This window comes from Anguilla anguilla, chromosome 3 (assembly GCF_013347855.1).
Source record: "Anguilla anguilla isolate fAngAng1 chromosome 3, fAngAng1.pri, whole genome shotgun sequence".
Classification (NCBI taxonomy): Eukaryota; Metazoa; Chordata; class Actinopteri; order Anguilliformes; family Anguillidae; genus Anguilla; species Anguilla anguilla.
In genome coordinates this window covers 1552480-1571308 of record NC_049203.1, presented here as the reverse complement: position 1 = coordinate 1571308, position 18829 = coordinate 1552480, and the positions used below count along the sequence as shown (strand labels likewise).

Genomic DNA, 18829 nt, shown 5'->3' with positions numbered 1-18829 from the left:
AAAAGTACAATAAAGTCAAAGAGCAAAAGAGACGGACACACACAGAGGAACTGGCCTCCAGTTTGAGGGGCAGGGCACTTATGCTGCAGTGGCTCTCGATTTCTGACCAAAGGAGGACTTTTGAGCACCTGCTCGGTCTCCTTTGGGTCCCGGTGAGAGCGTGAGGAGACCTCACCTCATTAAGAGTGAGGGACATCTGCTCGCTGGTAGAGACGCTGGTCCCAAAACACCGGAGATACGCGTAAAATGTTGTGACAACCCCCCCCTCCCCCCCCACCCACCGCGAAATACAATACAAGTGCATACAGAAGAGGTTTACTGGAAAACAGGAACTGTAACAGTGTGTGGAATCCACAGCTGACATGGTTGTAGCGGTTGTCTGGAATCCTGCGATGGTGTAGCGGGTGTGTGGAATCCTGCGATGGTGTAGCGGGTGTGTGGAATCCTGCGATGGTGTGGCGGGTGTGTGGAATCCTGCGATGGTGTGGCGGGTGTGTGGAATCCTGCGATGGTGTGGCGGGTGTGTGGAATCCTGCGATGGTGTAGCGGGTGTGTGGAATCCTGCGATGGCGTAGCGGGTGTGTGGAATCCTGTGTTTGACATGGTGTGGCGCGTGTGTGGAATCCTGCGATGGTGTGGCGGGTGTGTGGAATCCTGCGATGGTGTAGCGGTTGTCTGGAATCCTGCGATGGTGTAGCGGGTGTGTGGAATCCTGTGTTTGACATGGTGCGGCGGGCGTGTGGAATCCTGCGATGGTGTGGCGGGTGTGTGGAATCCTGCGATGGTGTGGCGGGTGTGTGGAGGCCTGTGTTTGACATGGTGTGGCGGGCGTGTGGAGGCCTGGCGGACTCCCAGCATGCAGCTGGGCGGCGGTCCAGGCCCGGTCCCTCCACAGGAAGCCCCCTTTTCCAGCGGAGCTTCGCGGGTGCCCACATTCAGCGGCGCCCAGAATTCATTACCGCCAACAAAAGCCCCGCCGTTAGACCGCATTTATTATTACTCTAATCTTACCGCCAACCCCGCGCTGGAATGCCGGGCCCACGGTCACCAGGAAACAAGCGTCTTTTGTCCTTTCTTCCCCTCCGTGCCAGTTTAAAAAAAGCATTCCTTCCTTCACTCTTTTATTTATTTTTTTATTTTTTTGGAGCAGGAAACAGTGTCAGGTTCGTGGAAGGTTTGTCTCGTCGTTCGTGTCCCGGTCCTCCCACGCTGCTGTAAGCGCCTGTACTCAAACTCACGGGGGAAATAAACGAGGGAGAGGACGGGAAAAGAGATTTAAGTCAAAGCCGTGGGAACAGAAAGGGCATCCAGATCTGGCAGGGGGGGTCAGGGGGAGTCAGGAGGAGGCGCAGAGTCCTCCCCTCAGAGTTTCCAAAGCGCTGACGGATTCACCGGCACTCCCGCCTGCCGGAGCAGCACCAGACCGGATCTGAATAAGCCTCTGGTTTCACAAAGCATGCTGGGAACCCGTCTCGTAACAGGGCAGCCCTTCATATCGATCATTTCAGCTGCTGATTGACAGGTCCCCTCTGTCCCATTCCCTTAAAAGTGTCCGCAGGCCCCTCCCCCTCCTATTTCAATCTGAATGAGCCAGGGACCCCAGATAATGTTATCTTACTCAGCCAACTTTCAGTACAAGACCCTCGTTTGTATTTTAATGATATATATATACTCCCAGGGTCTCCAGGAAACCACCTTGAACTATTTTAGAGATTCTTAAATAAATGTTTACTACAGTTTGGACTGATGCCTTTAAATTCCCGATTTTTGTTCTGCTGCAGAATGGATGTTTCCACACCTGGTTTACACACCTGGACCCTGTTTCAGGAAACAGGATTACTCTGAGTTAGCTGGATAACTGCACTGAGTAAAACCAGGAGCTCACCAAAATCTGAAACATGGACTAAAGTTAAAGAGCTGTTCCAGGGATTTACTCAGTGCAGTTATCCGGCCGACTCAGTGACCCTGCTTTGTGACCCAGGCCCCCGTCCCAGGGAGGGCATGTTTGTTTTTGAGTGCCAGACGAACCCCTGCTGTGCACTGTTTATGATGGAAGGCAGCTGATTTAGGTGGGGATTCGTGTTTCCTTGTTTTTGCTGTTTGTGCTGACGGGACAGAGTGCCACTCTATCCTCGCCTCCCCTGTCCTGCTGATGAGATGTTTTATTGATCTGGAGCACAACTCGGGCGAATACAGGCCACACTGTGATGACACAATATTCCAGCGTGAACAAACAACGTTATGACCGCTGTTCTGTGTGATCACCGTGACAGCAAAAGAATTAAAGGGAATCTGTGGAGGATTCAAAGTCTAGAGTGTGTGAGAAGGACAATTAGACACAAGAAAGTATGCATAAGATTTAAAAAATATATTAAAAAATGTTTCATTTCAGAATCCTCTGTCTGCAAAACCTCACTGCAGTCCTCTTTTAGAAGTACAGATAGGCTTTCCTTGGTTGAAGCTAACTTTTGTGCTCTAAAACTAAACAAAACCATAACAACAGCTATTATTATTATTGTTGTTGTTCTTATCTGAAGTGAAAGATTTCAGATTATATATTACGCGCAATAACTATTGGTGCGTATAATCTAAAAAAATGTATTTACTGATATGTGTACATGCGCGAACGTACAGACAGGGACGGAGGGAGGGGTCGGGGGATGGGACGGGCGGCGGTGGGTCGGTAGGGAGCCAGTATTTACTGGGACAGCAAACTTCCACACAGCGGGGACATAAACCGCGATAGCCGCTCCACTGACGAAAGCAACGCAGGCGACGGCACAACAGACACGGTCCGGGCAAAATACAACCCTCCTCTCCCCCCTTCCTCCGTCGCCCCCTCCCCTCTGAATCCTGGAGGGGGAAAAAAATGCACAACCTCTCGTCCAGCTGGCAGCAGGGGAAGGAACCATGGTGAAGGAGGGAACAGCCTCGCGCGGAGACCTCTCCTCTCCCTTCGCCTCGCCCGCAGCAGAAGACGGATTGACGCGCTGAGTAAAGAAAGTAATGCCGCTTTAGCTCTCGGGGGGAAAAAAACGGGGATCTCACCCACTCCGCGTTTCTGCGCCGCTGCCTGTGTCATCGGCAGCTTGGAATGTGGGGCTAAACACGAAGGCGCCAACCGAAAACGAAAAAGGAAAAAAAAAAAAAAAAAAAAAACGGGGAAAAAATGAAATGCTTTTCCCGTTACCTGCCTTACCTCTTCCGACCCCCGAGCACCATCCTGTCCTCCAGCTGCCACACGGAAGGTAGGGACGCGGGGGTCGCGGCGGTCGCTCTGGGGGGGGGGGGGGGGGGGGGGGCTCTGTGTGTGTGGCAAGGGGGACGGCCGGGAGACGGAGTGAATGCGTGCGTGTCTTGAAGGAGAGAAGGGCGGTGGAGGATGCCCTGGATGGTGTAGAGCACAAACAGACCCGTTTAGCGGCGGCACAAAGACAAAGCGTACACTTCCTCGCTTCCCGTGTTTGTTTCTTAACCAGCAGCTGAGTTCTGGGTAGGCGCGGTGGGGGTTAAAAATGATGTAAGGCTATATGGCTTGCATTGTGCTTACGAGATTCTGGCCGGGTGACCGGGCTAAAACGCTGCAGCCCCCGTCTGTGAAACGTCAGGGTGTCAACGAGGTGCGAATGATGACGGCTGGCTCGCGCCCAAGTCTGTATGACAGATTCAATTCCATTCCAGGCAGTGGTGCCGCCCGACGTCGCGTGGAAAGTTGGGTTACAGGAAAGAGCGGCACAGGGAGCACGCACAAATAAGCTTTAATGGATTTTCATATGGTAACTTAAAAGTTACTAATCTCACCCGATGTTGCTTTAGTTCAGTGAGTTGTTCATAGCCGGCAGTAGTAGGTTACATATGTGTACGTATCGCCCGGGGTAATTTACAACGTAAGCCAATGTTCCCACTCCAATTACTCTGAAAGCACTGACTGCACTCCACGCGGGCAGAACGAAGTGAGCGTGTCATGATTGTCATGCTTGTCATGCGCAACATACAAGCCACTGAAAGCAGAGGTCATGTATTCCAGAGAAAAACAGTCTTCCTCCCGAAACAACTACTCTTTTGAAAGAACTTCACATTGAACCTTAACCAGAACACCGAGTCACGAAATACTTTGTTTGCATTTCTTTGTAGAGTGTGATTGATTCCTGCTGTTGATTACAAACACAAAATCGCCCTTCTGGCTGTGGGACAGAGTGCACATCGTCACGGGCTAATGACGCGTCTGAGAGGACGCGAGATGTTTTGCCCTGAGCCCGTGCTCCTTTCATTAGTCAAAACACGCGAGCACGCACCCTATTCACTCCCCATTCACGCAGTGCTTCACGTGCCAACACCTTTATTGCCGTAGTATTTTAGACAAATAATAGCCTACTTAAAATTACATAACGACAGGCAAGAGCCACACCGAAGAGATTCAGAAATTGATTTAGATTACGACCTAGTTTTACATATGCTGCTAGTTTTATAAATTTCCCCCAACATACAACTGAAACATTTTGACATACTACTACTGCTGCTACTACTTATTTACTTCCTGTAGCCACGAAGCAAGATCTGGATTTTCTTGAAGTGAGCTATCTATCCTAGTGCTTTGTAATGACTGTCTGAAATAACATCTCAGCCAGTAACTTGTCCCTATGAACGCTATATACAGGCATCATGGTGCTCAAATACATGTTTGAACTGCATTTGATTTCAGTGCGTCTCTCATGGCTCACCAGCGACCCCATCTGGTCAAGTGGTTGTCCTACAATCTGCCTGCACAAGCTGCACTTGAAGTGTCCTTCGGCTCAGTGGCTGTGTGAGTTTAACTGATCGTAAAATTAATAAAACAGGTTTACATTACATTACATTTATTTGGCAGAAAGAAATGTTCAGGTGTGATATAGTCATATAAATAGAAAATAGAAATAGCTCATAAAGAGTCTTTGGCTTGGTTTTGCTGAGACCATACGACCAGAATTTGGAAAAAAAAAAAAAAAAAAAAAATTTCATATGGCTTCTTGTCATTGATTAAATCGTTTATATCCATTTAATGGTCTGGGCTCTGTTTCCTCCTACGCTAATTGATCCAGATGCGTTGAATGAGATGTGCATTTGCTCATGTGCGGTGAGCATTGTGGCACAAAATGGCTGCCATGAATCGCCTGGGTGGAGGGCACACACTAATGGCGGCAGCATCTCACATCCTGATATGAAACGCACTGTATGTATATATATATATATAATAATCCATTATTATTACTGGGAACAGTTGTTTTGTTTCTTATCAGGGCTCCTGGCAATGCTATAATTAAAGCTAAAAAGGGTAAATGCTTTGTAAAGATAAAATAAGTTGTGAGTCCACAGCAGTGTTTATTCAGCACTGCAGGGGCTTACTGGAGCAGATAAAGCCGATACTCACTGAATGCCACCCTTTGTACAGCCATTAAAGAGCCATCGCTGCAGCTCAGCCCCAGTCTGCCCGGCCCAGGGCTCAGGGCGACGCGTTTAAGGGCTTTCAGGAGGAGGCAGATGAATCTGCGCTCTAATGAACCCTCAGCCGGGAGGGTAGGCGGCGTCTGAGAGAATTTAATGGGCCATTGGTTCTGGTGTTTGTGTTGTCTGTGCGATTCAGTTTGAATAATTGAAAATAAGCAATGATTCAGCCTGCCCTGCAGGGGGCGCTGTCAGCGGGGACTCTGGAGCTATTGGAGCAGCGTTTAGGCCAAGGGGGAGATTCTGCTGTGATTTGTGTTTCTCTCAGATTATTCTGCTGAACTCACACGACACACAAGGGACTAGTGGACCGATAGTTAAAACAGGGCAAATGTAAAAAAAAAAAAAATTTTATTACAGTTTTGTACACAATAGTGGCAGAATGATGTTTTTGTTATGTGCTGAGTATTTTGGCCTGACGTGCTGTGACTGTAGTTTTAATGTGCTTGGGTGCCGGGTAGACGGCTCACATACGGTCTCTTTGGCCATTTCAGTTCAGTACATCATCGTTTTGTCGCTTTTTAAGTACTTGTTCGCATCTGTAGCGCAACTTCCAGGCCAACAGAACTCTAAAAACGGCAGTGGAGTTGAAGACCGGCCAAAAGCGTAAATCGCTGTTAATGTTGCTAAATGGGAACAGCAGTGGTCAGATTTGGGAACTGGTCCATAGAGGGAGACTAAGGGGGGGGGGGGTATTACTGGAATGGAAGGTGTTTTCCTGGCCCCCCCAGCTTGATAATAAAGTGTACTTTACCGCACAATAGCAAGAGGAAATGTCATTGGACGCCAGCCAGGGAGTTTTTGTGCGGAGTTGCATGATTTGTCCCAGCCAGCCAATGGCAGGAGCAGGTTATGCGTGCGCTGCCTCGCCTCCAATTGGTTGGCCGTGCCGGAGCTTCACAAAGCCGAGAGTCAGCAACAGGGGTCGGACCCCCCCCAGAAACACAGGACCCCCCCCCCCCCACTTGAAACACAGAACCCCCCCCCGAAACACAGAATCCCCCCCGAAAGGCAGAACCCCCCCCCCCCCCCCCCCCGCACCCCCTTCCTCATCCTCCTTGGCTCAGTGACGTGTGCAGAGTGGGACATCAGCAGGACTGAACAAAATGGCGGCAGCTATTGTGTTGCCGTGGGAGACCGCAGCCTCAGTCATTCGCGCTGGGCGGGGCTGGGGCGGTGTCCTGGACCCCCGGTTCCGGCTGACTGACTGTGAAACGGGAGCCGTTCCACTCCCCAGGCCGCTATCTGTGTGCACGCCGTCAGCGGCTCAGATTCCCAACACCCCCCCCCCCCCCCAGCCTGACGCGTCGCCCCCCTCCCTGATTGATTGGACCTTAAAGGCTGGCTGATTTGCTGGCTGTTGTGTGCCTGTGTCAGGGAAAACAAGCGCCGCTCCCTGCCGCACACGGGACGTCCTAACGCCACCGTTCCCCACACGGGACGTCCCGCAGCCTCATCGATCATCGCCCGGTTATTAGCCACCGAGAATCTCAGTGGGGCGCAGCGAACATAAAGGAGGCCCAAACACACAGAGAACATCTGCTGTCCCAGCCCAGAACACCTCGTTCTTAGTCAGGAGTGACACTGATTGTGTGCAAGAGCGGGGAGTTATCTCAGACAAAACCATGACCGTTACTACAGAGCATCCAATATCAACACATGCAGGGAACTTATCATCTCGACTGTACACCCTCAGCTGGCAGCTTCTGACTGCTCAGAGGCCAGGTTACAGGTGCGGAACCAGAGGCCAAGTTACAGGTGCAGAATCAGAGGCCAGGTTACAGGTGCAGAATCAGAGGCCAGGTTACAGGTGCGGAACCAGAGGCCAAGTTACAGGTGCGGAACCAGACGCCAAGTTACAGGTACAGAACCAGAGGCCAGGTTACAGGTGCAGAACCAGAGGCCAGGTTACAGGTGCAGAACCAGAGGCCAGGTTGCACGTGCGGAATCGGAGGCCAGGTTGCAGGTGCGGAACCAGAGGCCAGGTTGCAGGTGCGGAATCAGAGGCCAGGTTGCAGGTGCGGAATCAGAGGCCAGGTTGCAGGTGCGGAATCAGAGGCCAGGTTACAGGTGTGGAATCAGAGGCCAGGTTACAGGTGTGGAGTCAGAGGCCAGGTTACAGGTGTGGAATCAGAGGCCAGGTTACAAGTGCAGAACCAGAGGCCAGGTTGCAGGTGCGGAATCAGAGGCCAGGTTACAGGTGCAGAATCAGAGGCCAGGGAAGGGGGGGGGGTTACAGTGATGAAGTATAAAATAAAACAGCTGCGAATTGAATGCAGGCATAAATAAAGTCAGGAGAAAAGCGCATTGGAGGCATTTCGGGTAATCCAGAGACAAGCACAAGTGCTGTTGCAGAAGAGAAATTACAGAAAACATAAATTCACTCTCAACTGTTTCAGGGACAGCCAAAGAAATGAGGTTGGCAAGAATGAAACACATGAATATTTCAGAGGCAGGGGACTGGAGGCTAGACAGGTTTATTTTACTCTGCCTATCCTTGTATTGATTTTATTGTCTTCTTTTAAATCTACGTGAAAATGCACAGTTATAAGCCACCTTTTAGCTGCGTGAGGCATACTTGTTTATTTTTAGTTTTGGGCGATGGCTGCCTTTATTGATTTATCAGCCTTGATGTTGAATTCATTACCCTAATTGTTTTATTGTTTCGCTTTTATGATGTCCCATTAGCTCGCTCTGTGCTTTCTGCAATTTTCGCATTACAAATAAGGTTATTCTTCTTATTATTATACAGACTAGATAAGAGATGGGTACATTACCAATACTGCACCACAAATCCTTCCAAAGGTGACACTTTTTCAGCATTGTGACACAGGCATCCCTGTGACTGCACAACTATTACCAACATATTTTGTTATAATGCCTTTATAAGGCATAATATGCAGGATTTAAAAACTTTTTTTATTTTATAAAATATTATAAAATAACCAACCATGCCCAATCTCACCCTGAACCCCATAACCCAACCGTGCACAACGGCCTCTTCATCATGTGATTTTGACCTAATTGTCACTGTATGCAGTGAAAACCCGCCTTTAACACATTTTCTACACATCCTTAGGATGTACGAATAATCTGTGCTCTGGAGCGCTGATGTGTTAGCGTTTATTTTTTCAGGAGAGCAGGTTTTTTTCCGGGCTTTTCTCGTGACTAAAGGTGAGGAAAATTCAGCCGACGCAGCGCCTTTCCCAGCCGAAAATTTACATTTACTGACGCCTTTACGAAACCCGGGGGAGGGAAGATTGAAAGACAGAAAATAAGAGGGAGGGGGGGAGGGACAGAGAGTGAGAGTTGGTAGGATTTGGCCAGATGGCTGGGGACAGAATGGCTTTAAGCATGTTGTGATTGATTACTTTATGAAGTGTAGTTAAAGTCCCGACGCAGGTGAAGACCCAACGCGCCACACTTCGCCCGGAGTGGAGCTTGTCTGGCGCCGACGGCCTCGGCATCGGGCAGCAGCCTCCGAGGTGTGCCAGTTTTTATCATCTCTTCGTTTTGGGCACCTGTCTGTCCCCCGCCTGTCCTGTGCGTTTCTCCTCCGGTGCTGAGTTTGTTTTTGCGGGTGCGCAGAGGGTTTTGGGGGGGACGGCGAGCACACGCAGGGATGGCGGTTTTCCCCCGAGCTTGCGTAGACGGACCGGGCCGAGCCGCTCCTCGCCCTGCGATGCGTTTCGGTTCAGCGCTCATTCTGTCATCGGGGCGGGGCGGGGCGGGGCGGGGCTGCTTCCTCTGACGGACGGCGCTGAATTTTAGGGCCACTCCCGCGCTCCCCAAACGGACCCCAGCACAAACACGGTCCAACCCGACGAAACGTGCGCATTCTCCTAAAGACCGTTCATCATTTATTTACGCTTATTATGGGCTGTCTCTCTCTCTCATTCCCTCTCTGCCACTCCCTCTCTCCCTCCCTCCATCTCTCTCTCCCTCTTTCTCTCTCCATCCATCTCTCTCTCACCGTCCCACTCCCTCTCTCCCTCCCTCCCTCTATCTCCCACTCTCCCCCTCTTTCTCAATTTTCAATTCAATTCAATATGCATTATTGGCAATGGAATACAGACAGTAAATATTGCCAAATCATTATATACATAACAACAAAAAAATATATACACATATTCAAATGGCTGGATTTAAAGCTTTTCCCTGACTACTGAAAGCACTTAGTTAACTGTAATTATAACATTTACAAGCTGAACAAGGTACACATTGCACCATTTATCTGTACAGTGGTTCTCTCTCCCTCGCACTCTCTCTCCCCCCCTCTCCCACTCTCTCCCTTCCTCTCTCTCTATCTCACAGTCCTCCTTCCCTGTCTCTCTATCTCACAGTCCTCCCTCCCTCTCTCTCTCTCCCCCGCTTTTCATCTAAAGAAGCATAGCTTAGCGCTAGTCACCGAGCCCTTTGGTAAGAACACACACACGTCTGCGTAAGACTGCGACGTTCTGCACAAACAGCTTTTTATCAACATACTGCACAAGCAGCGCTGGCTGTTAAATCTTTTATGTAACTGGTTGTATGACAAAAGGGTGCAGTATAAGGATGAGTGTGTTGGTCTCTAAAATGAGCTAGCACCACACAGTACTACAGGAGAGCCAAAGATTATTCTACACCACATAGGGCACACAGCTCTACAGGAGAGCCAGTGACTATTCTGCCCCCTACAGACCACACACAGAACTACAGGAGAACCAGCGACCATTTTACAGCAGCACCAATCAGAAACTGCATTTTTACTGAGAATACTGCGATATGCACGACTCAGTCACCATCTTCTTACTTCTGAATTGAGGTCTTCAAAGCAACAATTAAATTGCAAAGCAATTCAATCTGACTGGAAAAGTGAAGTCACTAAGTGAATTAGCTGTTGGGTCCCATCTGGACCCAACCCTTTCCTTGACTGTGTGTTCATTACTCTGAGCCCCTTCCCCTGGGTACAGGGGGGCGGGGCCGGGGGCGGAGCTGGCGGTGGCCCCACCCCCTGGGGATCCCTCCCCAGTTGATGCTCACCTTGGGAGGGCAGAGAGAGGCTAATCCCAGCTGAGCCCAAGGACACAGACACACACATAAATGTACATACATACACATACGCATACACACACACATACATACATACATATACACACACACACACACACACACACACACACACCCCCCCACTCATACATCTGCAAACATATACACACACACACACACATAAGCACAAGCACACTCACACTCATACATATGCAAACATACACACACACACACACACACTCACATTCTCACACATACACACACACACAAACACACACACCGTACATACATGTAAACACAGAAATGTACACACACTCACACACACAGTCTCCTTTGTGCTCAGTTAGACCAGCAGTTTTTCTCCACTCTATTTACTGTGTCATATCTGAGATGCTCAGTACTGTGACCATTACAGGAGGTGTGGAGATTAAATCTCTCTCTTTCTCTTTCTCTCTCTCTCTCTCTCTCTCTCTCTGTCTCTCTCTCACTCACTGAGCGAACGGCTAACAGGCATCTTCACACGGTTTTTATCCCTTTCATAACTCCGGCCCCACAGTCGTTTCTCCGCTTTCTCTCAGGCCATTAACTGTTCTCTCATCACCCCACGGCCCCCCGAGCCGGCTCCTGGTTCGCCGTTCCCCATCCCCCACCCCCCCCGTCCCCGTCCCCCCCACCCCGCTGTCCCCGTCCCCCCCACCCCCCCGTCCCCGTCCCCCCCACCCCCCCCGTCCCCGTCCCCCCCACCCCCCCGAGGGACATCCAGTATAAGGGCGGGGGGGGGGAGGTGTTGGGGAATTCACTGTGTGACGTGTCCCAGCCAGGCCCTCTACCCCACCCCTCCTGCCCCCCCATCCTCTCTTGCTATCTCTCTGTGTGTAGATAGTTGTAATTTTAGCTGGACAAAGTGTCGCTGAGGGAGGGAGGGAGAGAGAGGGGGAGAGAGAGAGAGAGAGGGAGAGAGAGAGAGAGCGGAGAGCAGTGTCTCATTAATTAACTGTGTGTCAGAGAACAGCTTGCTGTGGTGGGGAGGCAGTCAGGTGGTGATGATGGCTGAGTGTGTGTGTGTGTGTGTGTGTGTGTCTGACTGTGTGTCACAGTAAGTATGTGTCTAAATGAGAGTCTGTGTGAGTGTGAATGTGTCTTTGAGTGTGTGTGCGTCTGTCTTTGGGTCTATATGCGAGTGTGTGTGTCTGTTTGAGTGTGTGTGTGTGTGTGTGTCTGTCTGTTTGAGTGTGTGTGTGTGTGAGTGTGTGTGTGTGTGTGTGTGTGTGTGAGTGTGTGTGTGTGTGTGTATTTAGGGTCATCGGGCCCTCTGTGGAGTCTGTGACCTGTATTCCAGAAAAAGACAGGATGAGAGAGCAAGAGGAGAGGAGGAATAGAGGAAGTTTTCCCACGTGAGAGAGGTGATGCGTTTCCTGTCCCCGCTGGAGCAGCTGACTGCCCCCCCGTCCCCCTCGCTCTGCGGCTGAGCAGGGGAAGCTGGGGTCTCTCGGGTCATCAGGGTGTATAATTAACGCCCTCGATTTTCAGCGGACCGCGCCGGAGGCCTCAGTGCTCTTAATTAACGGAGTGGACGTCCTCCCAGCCCACAGCAGCCTGCAGAAAAGCCCTTTATCGCCTGTATCTGTGTCCTCCCAGCAGCCTGCAGAAAAGCCCTTCACCGCCTGTATCTGTGCGCCTCTCTCTTAAACAGCCCTCATCGATCGGCACGCAACCAGCGCAGATTTATACTGCAGCTCGAAGAGGAGCAGCCCTCTGCAGGGGAGGGGGGGGCGGGGCGGGGCTGCGCGTCACAGGGGCGTCGTTTCGATTCGTGTTGGACGGGACGGGACGGGACGGGATGGGATGATGGGTGGGACGGGACGGGATGAGGGCTGGGAGCTGGGCTGTGTTTGGGAGGGGTTTATTCTCGGGGTGCATCAGAGACCAGAGAGCGCAGAACGCCCCTGGAACAGTCTCCCCTAACGGCCTGGTGTGAGGAATGTGTGTGTGTGCGTGAGAGAGAGTGTGTGTGTGTGTGTGCGTGTGTGTGAGAGAGAGTGTGTGTGAGAGAGAGTGTGTGTGTGTGTGTGTGCGTGTGTGTGAGAGAGAGTTTGTGTGTGTGTGCGTGTGAGAGAGAGTGTGCGTGTGTGTGTGTGAGTGTGTGCGCGTGTGTGTGTGTGCGTGCGTGCATGTGTGTGCGTGTGAGAGAGAGTGTGAGTGTGTGTGCGTGTGAGAGTATGTGTCTGTACATGTCAGTTGGCTTGTTTATTTGTGTTCGTATGCGTCTATCTGCACGTGTGGTTGTGTGTGTGTGTGTATGCGGTAGATGTTGGGTGTGGCGTGTGCGTATGCTGTAGATGTTGGGTGTGGCGTGTTGGGTAGAGACGGTTCTCTGTTATGTTCAGGACTGGAGCAGAGGCAGCGTTCGCAGGACAGGGTTTATTTCTGCAGAAGGAGTGCTGCCTGCTCGCCCAGGGACAGCAGCACCGTAAACAGCCGCAGCAGCGCTGACGACAAGGGCAGTCCGCGGGGCCTTCTGACGGAGAATAACGGGCGTGGCACGGTCTGCAGAGCCTCATATGTGGACATGCCATGGCTTTCCCGGCTTCTGATTGGTCAGCAGATAAGCAGAATGTTGCTATGCAAGACATATTTTTAAGCGCCTAGACTTGATCAAGCAAAAAACTAAATTTTAAATGGCTGCAAAATCGGAACTTCGTCCATCGTCTTATTTTTTGTATTTTTGCAATCTGGGCTATCTAATTAATTCAGAAGTAGGACTTACTTTACTTTGCACATATTCAGCATTTAGCCCTTTTCCATTGAGCACTAGATAGAAATAAGTACAGAAAACATTCAAGGTTGATTTCTCTTCAGTTGCCTTATCTATTTTTCACTTTAGAAGAAAGAATATTTTAAAATCTTGGTTCCCCTCGGATGTAGCACATTCAGACCTTCATGCTAAGTTGCACTCACCTCCTGTACTAATTTTATCCTGTGCTATCAGAGCGTCTCTGAACGGCTGAAAGAATTTGAAATATTTCAGCTTGGAGGCCAAAGCCTGGTGCAGTACAGACACAGCATTGTGGGGACCTAGATACCAGGTTACACAACTCACGGGCACATTGTGGGGACCCAGATACCAGGTTACACAACTAGAGAGGGAGTGAGAGAAAGAGGGGCAGAGAGGGAGAGAAAGAGAGGGGCAGAAATGGATAGGAGGAGGAGAGGAGAGAGGGAGAGAGGAAATGAGAGAGGGACAGAGGGGGGAGAGAGAGAGGAGGAACAGAGAGGGGGAGAGAGAGAGGAAGAACAGAGAGGGGGAGAGAGAGAGGAGGAACAGAGAGGGGGAGTGAGAGAGGAGGAACAGAGAGGGGGAGTGGTGTGTGCAGAGTGGAGAAGCAGTGGCTCATTGCTGCCTCCACAGACAGGATGTAAATCACAGCCTAACTGAATCTGCGCTGTGATTGGAGCATTGCACAGCCCTGTGTGCGACAGCGCTCATGCTGTCCTACACACACACACACACGCTGGCAGAGATGCCCAACCCCCTTCAATCACCCCACAGCGGGCAGGACAAATGGGCACCTGTGTGTGGAGCCAGCAGAGGCCCCAGTGGCTCGAGGTAACAGGGGACAGTCAGGTACAGGTGACAGACGGGACACACAGACAGGTAACAGGGGACACACCGACAGGTGATGGGACTCCAGAGCGGTCTCACTGCCGCTGCTCTCTGCTCATATTTTGGGAGAGGGTGCCCTCTCCTCTGGAGCCACAGAGCTAGGTCCTCTGTGGGGGTGCAGCTCTATTTCGGGAAGAGGCCATTGGCTCTGACTCATTCTGCTGTAGGGTAGGGTACCGCGCAGGAAGAGTGGGGCACCGGGCGGGGGGGTGGGGGCGGGGGAGGATACTTCCAGATATGAGAACAGCACAGAGGACCCAGTACAGGCCAGTACAGCCCTAAATCACTACAGAAATCATGAGTGATTTAAACTCTCCGCTCAGCCGCTGTGTGTGTGTGTGTGTCTGTGAGTGTGTGCGCGTCCATGTGTCTTTCTGTGAGTGTATGCATACGTGTGTGTGTGTGTGTACCACCTCCTCGGACAGGCTATAAATATGAGTCTTTCATTCTTTCACACACACACACACACACACACTCTCTCTCTCTCTCTGATGCTTGTGTCATTTATTGTAGTTTAATCTTGCTGAAAAGTGGCATCCTTCTAATCAAGCCATGTTCTGGTCATCCCTCTTGCAGCATCAGCTGCCGAAAGTGTTTTTATTTACATTTTCCAATGCCAGATTTTCCCCCTGTAGTTCCTGCGGTATGACGGATTGAAGAAGAAAGATTATCTGAGCGTGACTGGGCTAGAAAAGAGGCTTCTGTTTAAATGGAGGGCAGTGCGATCCGCTCGAGGGAGGAACTAAAAGCCGAGGTCCCCACGACACAAAGACACAAGATGAAGGACTTGAGCAGTCATCCACACAACAGCCACCCAAATGGCAGCTCTTTCTGTTGTCCCGAATGTACAATGCCCTGCTGTAGCGTGTGACTATTTCATAGCCTACGGGCCACACAGTACTACAGGGGAAGCTGGTGACTATTTAACACCCTACAGGCCACACAGTGTGTACAGGAGAGCCAGTGACTACTACTACACTACGTTGTGTGTATGTATGTGTGTGTGTGTGTGTGTGTATACGTGTGTGTACTCATTATCAGTGTATGCCTGGAAATATTTTAACAATATTCAGCCTTAACTGAGTGGCTGAGCAAAAGAACTGACTGAGCTTTCATGTGCTGTACAGTCTGTCCGCACACCCCCCCGTGCTCCCCCCCCCCCTCCCGCCCTCCCCGCCGCTCTGTGTTGGCGCTCTGGGCCACGCCCCTCTGGGCCACCCCCCGATGGGCCTCATTGATCGTGTCACGTTTCCAGCGCGCCCACTCACGCTCAGCTGGGCGGCGGGGCCTGAGACAGATAAACAGCCTGCCACTTCCTGTTCGGCTGCAGGCCCTGGCCAATCAGACTGGCGGATATTTAGGTGTGCGTGCGTGCAGAGATAGAATTTGGGTCAAGAGCAAAACGCCGGGACTGGCGAGACCGAGTGAGGGACTGCTGTTTACAGAGCCGCTTCCTGTCCGCCTGACGGACAGCGTTCTGAGATGAATTTCTGAACGTGTAAACGCTCACGTACACGCCTCTCTGACCCGCGTTCTCTCGCTCTAACTGTACTGCAGCCCCGCGACGGGAGATTCAGACTCACAGACTAACAGAGACGTCCGTGTCTCTTAGGACCAGTCTGGAGAATGCAAGGAGAGGCATAAGCCTGTGGTTTTTTTTTTTTTACAAGGGTTTAGAATTCCAGTGTTTTCCCATGAGGCCTTGCTTCTGGGACTCTGAGATGTGTATAAATGCCGTCCCACTGCTGCCCCCCAATGCTAACTATGCTAACCGCTCAGCGCTACAGTAAACGCGCGCGCGACCTTTAACCCCAGTGGCACCGCTCATCAGAAGCCCTCTGGCTGCAAAATGTATAAAATATAAATATTCACCGTTTTATCACGGTGTCTTCATTTAGTGTCCGGATTCTGCGACACACGACACAACAGTCCAAAGAATAACATTAACTGCACGGAGAGCTGTTTGTACTCCGGAGTGCTGCTGAATCCATTAGCTTTTATAAATAAATGAGCTCACTGAGCATATTTAAATTCCATTTCCTCTGAAGTTTAGACATCAGAAGCTCTGAAATATAATTAAGCTGCCAATTACACCACTACTTTTAATAATTGCAAATTTGAATATAGCCAATGTTTGAAGGACCAGCTCAGTGTAGCATGAATTGTGTTTGAGCGTGTGTGTGTATGGGTCTATATATGTATATGTATGTGTTCTGTGAGTGTGTATGTGTGTGCACATTGTGTATGTATGTATATGCGTATGTTTGCACGCATGAGTATTTGGATATATGTGTTTGAGTGTGTACTATTTGTAAGAGTATGTACGTGTATCCGTGTGTGTGTGTGGTGTGTATGCATGTGTATGTGTATGTGCGTATACATGTGTATTCAGAAAGTGTGAGTGTATGTGTGAATACAGTATGTGTATGCAAGTGTGTATGTGTGTATACAGTATGTGTATACCTGTGTGTGTGTGTGTGTATACAGTATGTGTATGTGTGTGTGTATGTGTGTATACAGTATGTGTATCTGTATACAGTATGTGTATGTCCGCGTGTGTGTGTATGTGTGTATACAGTATGTGTGTGAGTATGTAAGTGTGTGCGTGTATGTGTGTAAGTGTGTGTGTGTATACAGTAAGTGTGTGCATGTGTGTTTACAGTAAGAATGCAAGTGTGTGTGTGTATAGTGTGTGAGTGTTTAGGTGTGTGTGTGTGTGTGTTTACAGTAAGCATGTAAGTGTGTGTTTACAGTAAGAGTGTAAGTGTGTGTGTGTTTACAGTAAGAGTGTAAGTGTGTGTGTGTGTTTACAGTAAGAGTGTAAGTGTGCGTGTGTTTACAGTAAGAGTGTAAGTGTGTGTGTGTGTTTACAGTAAGAGTGTAAGTGTGTGTGTGTGTTTACAGTAAGAGTGTAAGTGTGTGTGTGTTTACAGTAAGAGTGTGAGTGTTTAGGTGTGTGTGTGTGTGTTTACAGTAAGAGTGTAAGTGTGTGTGTGTGTGTGCGCGTGTGTGTTTACAGTAAGAGTGTAAGTGTGTTATTTCTGGTGCTTGTTGCCTCACCACTAAAGCAGCTGTGTCAGCTGAAGCTATGAAGGTCAGGCTGCCAGTTCCATGGCAACACAGCCCCGCCCACATGTATGCCCCACCCACTTTTCAGCCTTCTCTGTCCTGCACAGAGCTGTGTCTCCATGACAATCATAAAGCTGTCCGTCAACAGCCCACCTCAGCATGAATACTGCATCACTGTAACAGTAATGACCACGCTGTAAATTCACTACATAAGATTGTGGACAACAGTGTTCATATGTAATGTACTCAGTTTTTTTCTCACAAATCATAATTACTGATGAACTTTATCTACATACCTTCAACTGTGTATTATTATCTGAACAAAGTGACAAGCGTTCCTTGTATGTCTATGTATATTTTTCCCATAATTATGAACGCAATCTTTATATAATTTGTGATGAGTTGTAATACTAAAGCTTGGCCAGAGGATGGTGCTGTTACACAACATTTGGTTGTATCCATGGAGCTATTTTTTTCCTCAGGAGAGTTGCTGTCTGAACAGGGCAGAGGGAGGCAACCCTGGGGTGCCGGTGATGGTTCTGGCTTTCATTCCTGCTTATGGATTTCTGAACTGCATTAGTGCCACAGGACAGAAATAAATGACTCTGAAGCAGAGCTGAAAGTAGAGGTAGCTGGAGATACAGAGAGGCAGGGACTGGCTGGCTGGCGTGGGAGGCGGAGTCTGGTTACTGTAGGAGGCGGAGCCTGGCTGTGTGGGAGGCGGAGCCTGGTTGGTGCAGGAGGCGGAGCCTGGTTGGTGCAGGAGGCAGAGCCTGCATGGTGTGGGAAGTGGAGCCTGGGTGTGGTGTGAGGCAGATCTTGGCTGTTGTGTGTGTGTGTGTGTGTGTGTGTGTGTGTGCGCATGTGTGTGTGTATTCACTTTAAAAGGCATTGGTTCACACCCTCATGTCCTGTGTGGAGCAGAATAAGCACAGCTACAGTGTCTGGGTGCAGCCGGCTGTGAATACTAGGGGGTGGGTTTTGAATAAAATGCCTGAAGCCTGGATCACAGGGGAAAATCAGCTGCTGGGAGTTCGGCTGTTGGCCAGCAGATGGCAGCACAGACACAACAAAATTCAGCTTCCTTGGGCTGGGAAGGTGGTGTCATTTTCAGATGAGCTCTCAAACTTGGGTGGTTTTGGTGGAGCTCACTGCATTATTCTGGATAAACAACTGCAAATACATACTGCAGATACACTGAGAGAAAAGGCTACAAATGAACTCAGCTAACGTTACGGTGCAGCTAACCACACTTCCAAATGCTCCATCACGAGCAGGGACGTGCCTATCATTTCCTGTCTGCTACATCCCCCCAGAGGCCGAAATCCACCCCCCCCCCCCCTTTCCCATTCCCACTGCACCCCTGCCAAAATCACGCCGAGTTTCCCTCTCCGTGTGATAAACAGGAGGCCCTTCCCTCTGCCCGCACAGACGCCGGCCATATGCCGCCGCTGCGTCTCATTCAGAACCTCGCGCCAGCGCAGGTGGAGCACGGAGCCCAGCCCATTCACAATCCGGCGGGAAGCGCACTGCCAGCGGGGGCGGGGTCTTTCCCTCGGCCTCTCCGCCGGCTGTCACTTCTCAGTC

At 50.2% G+C, this 18829-nt stretch overlaps 1 protein-coding gene across 2 annotated transcripts in view; it reads left to right on the top strand.

The window, feature by feature from the left end:
* LOC118223906 (serine/threonine-protein phosphatase 2A 55 kDa regulatory subunit B beta isoform) overlaps window positions 1-18829 on the top strand; it is a 60081-nt gene that overhangs the window by 4964 nt on the left and 36288 nt on the right. Inside the window, exon 1 of one of the 2 annotated variants that reach the window (XM_035410968.1) lies at window positions 2687-3248. The exons of the other annotated variant lie outside the window; for it this stretch is intronic. Coding sequence (XP_035266859.1) covers window positions 3170-3248 — 79 coding nt within the window. The 5' untranslated portion in view covers window positions 2687-3169. Of the gene's footprint in view, window positions 1-2686; window positions 3249-18829 lie in introns of those variants that run through there. 2 annotated transcript variants of the gene reach the window in all.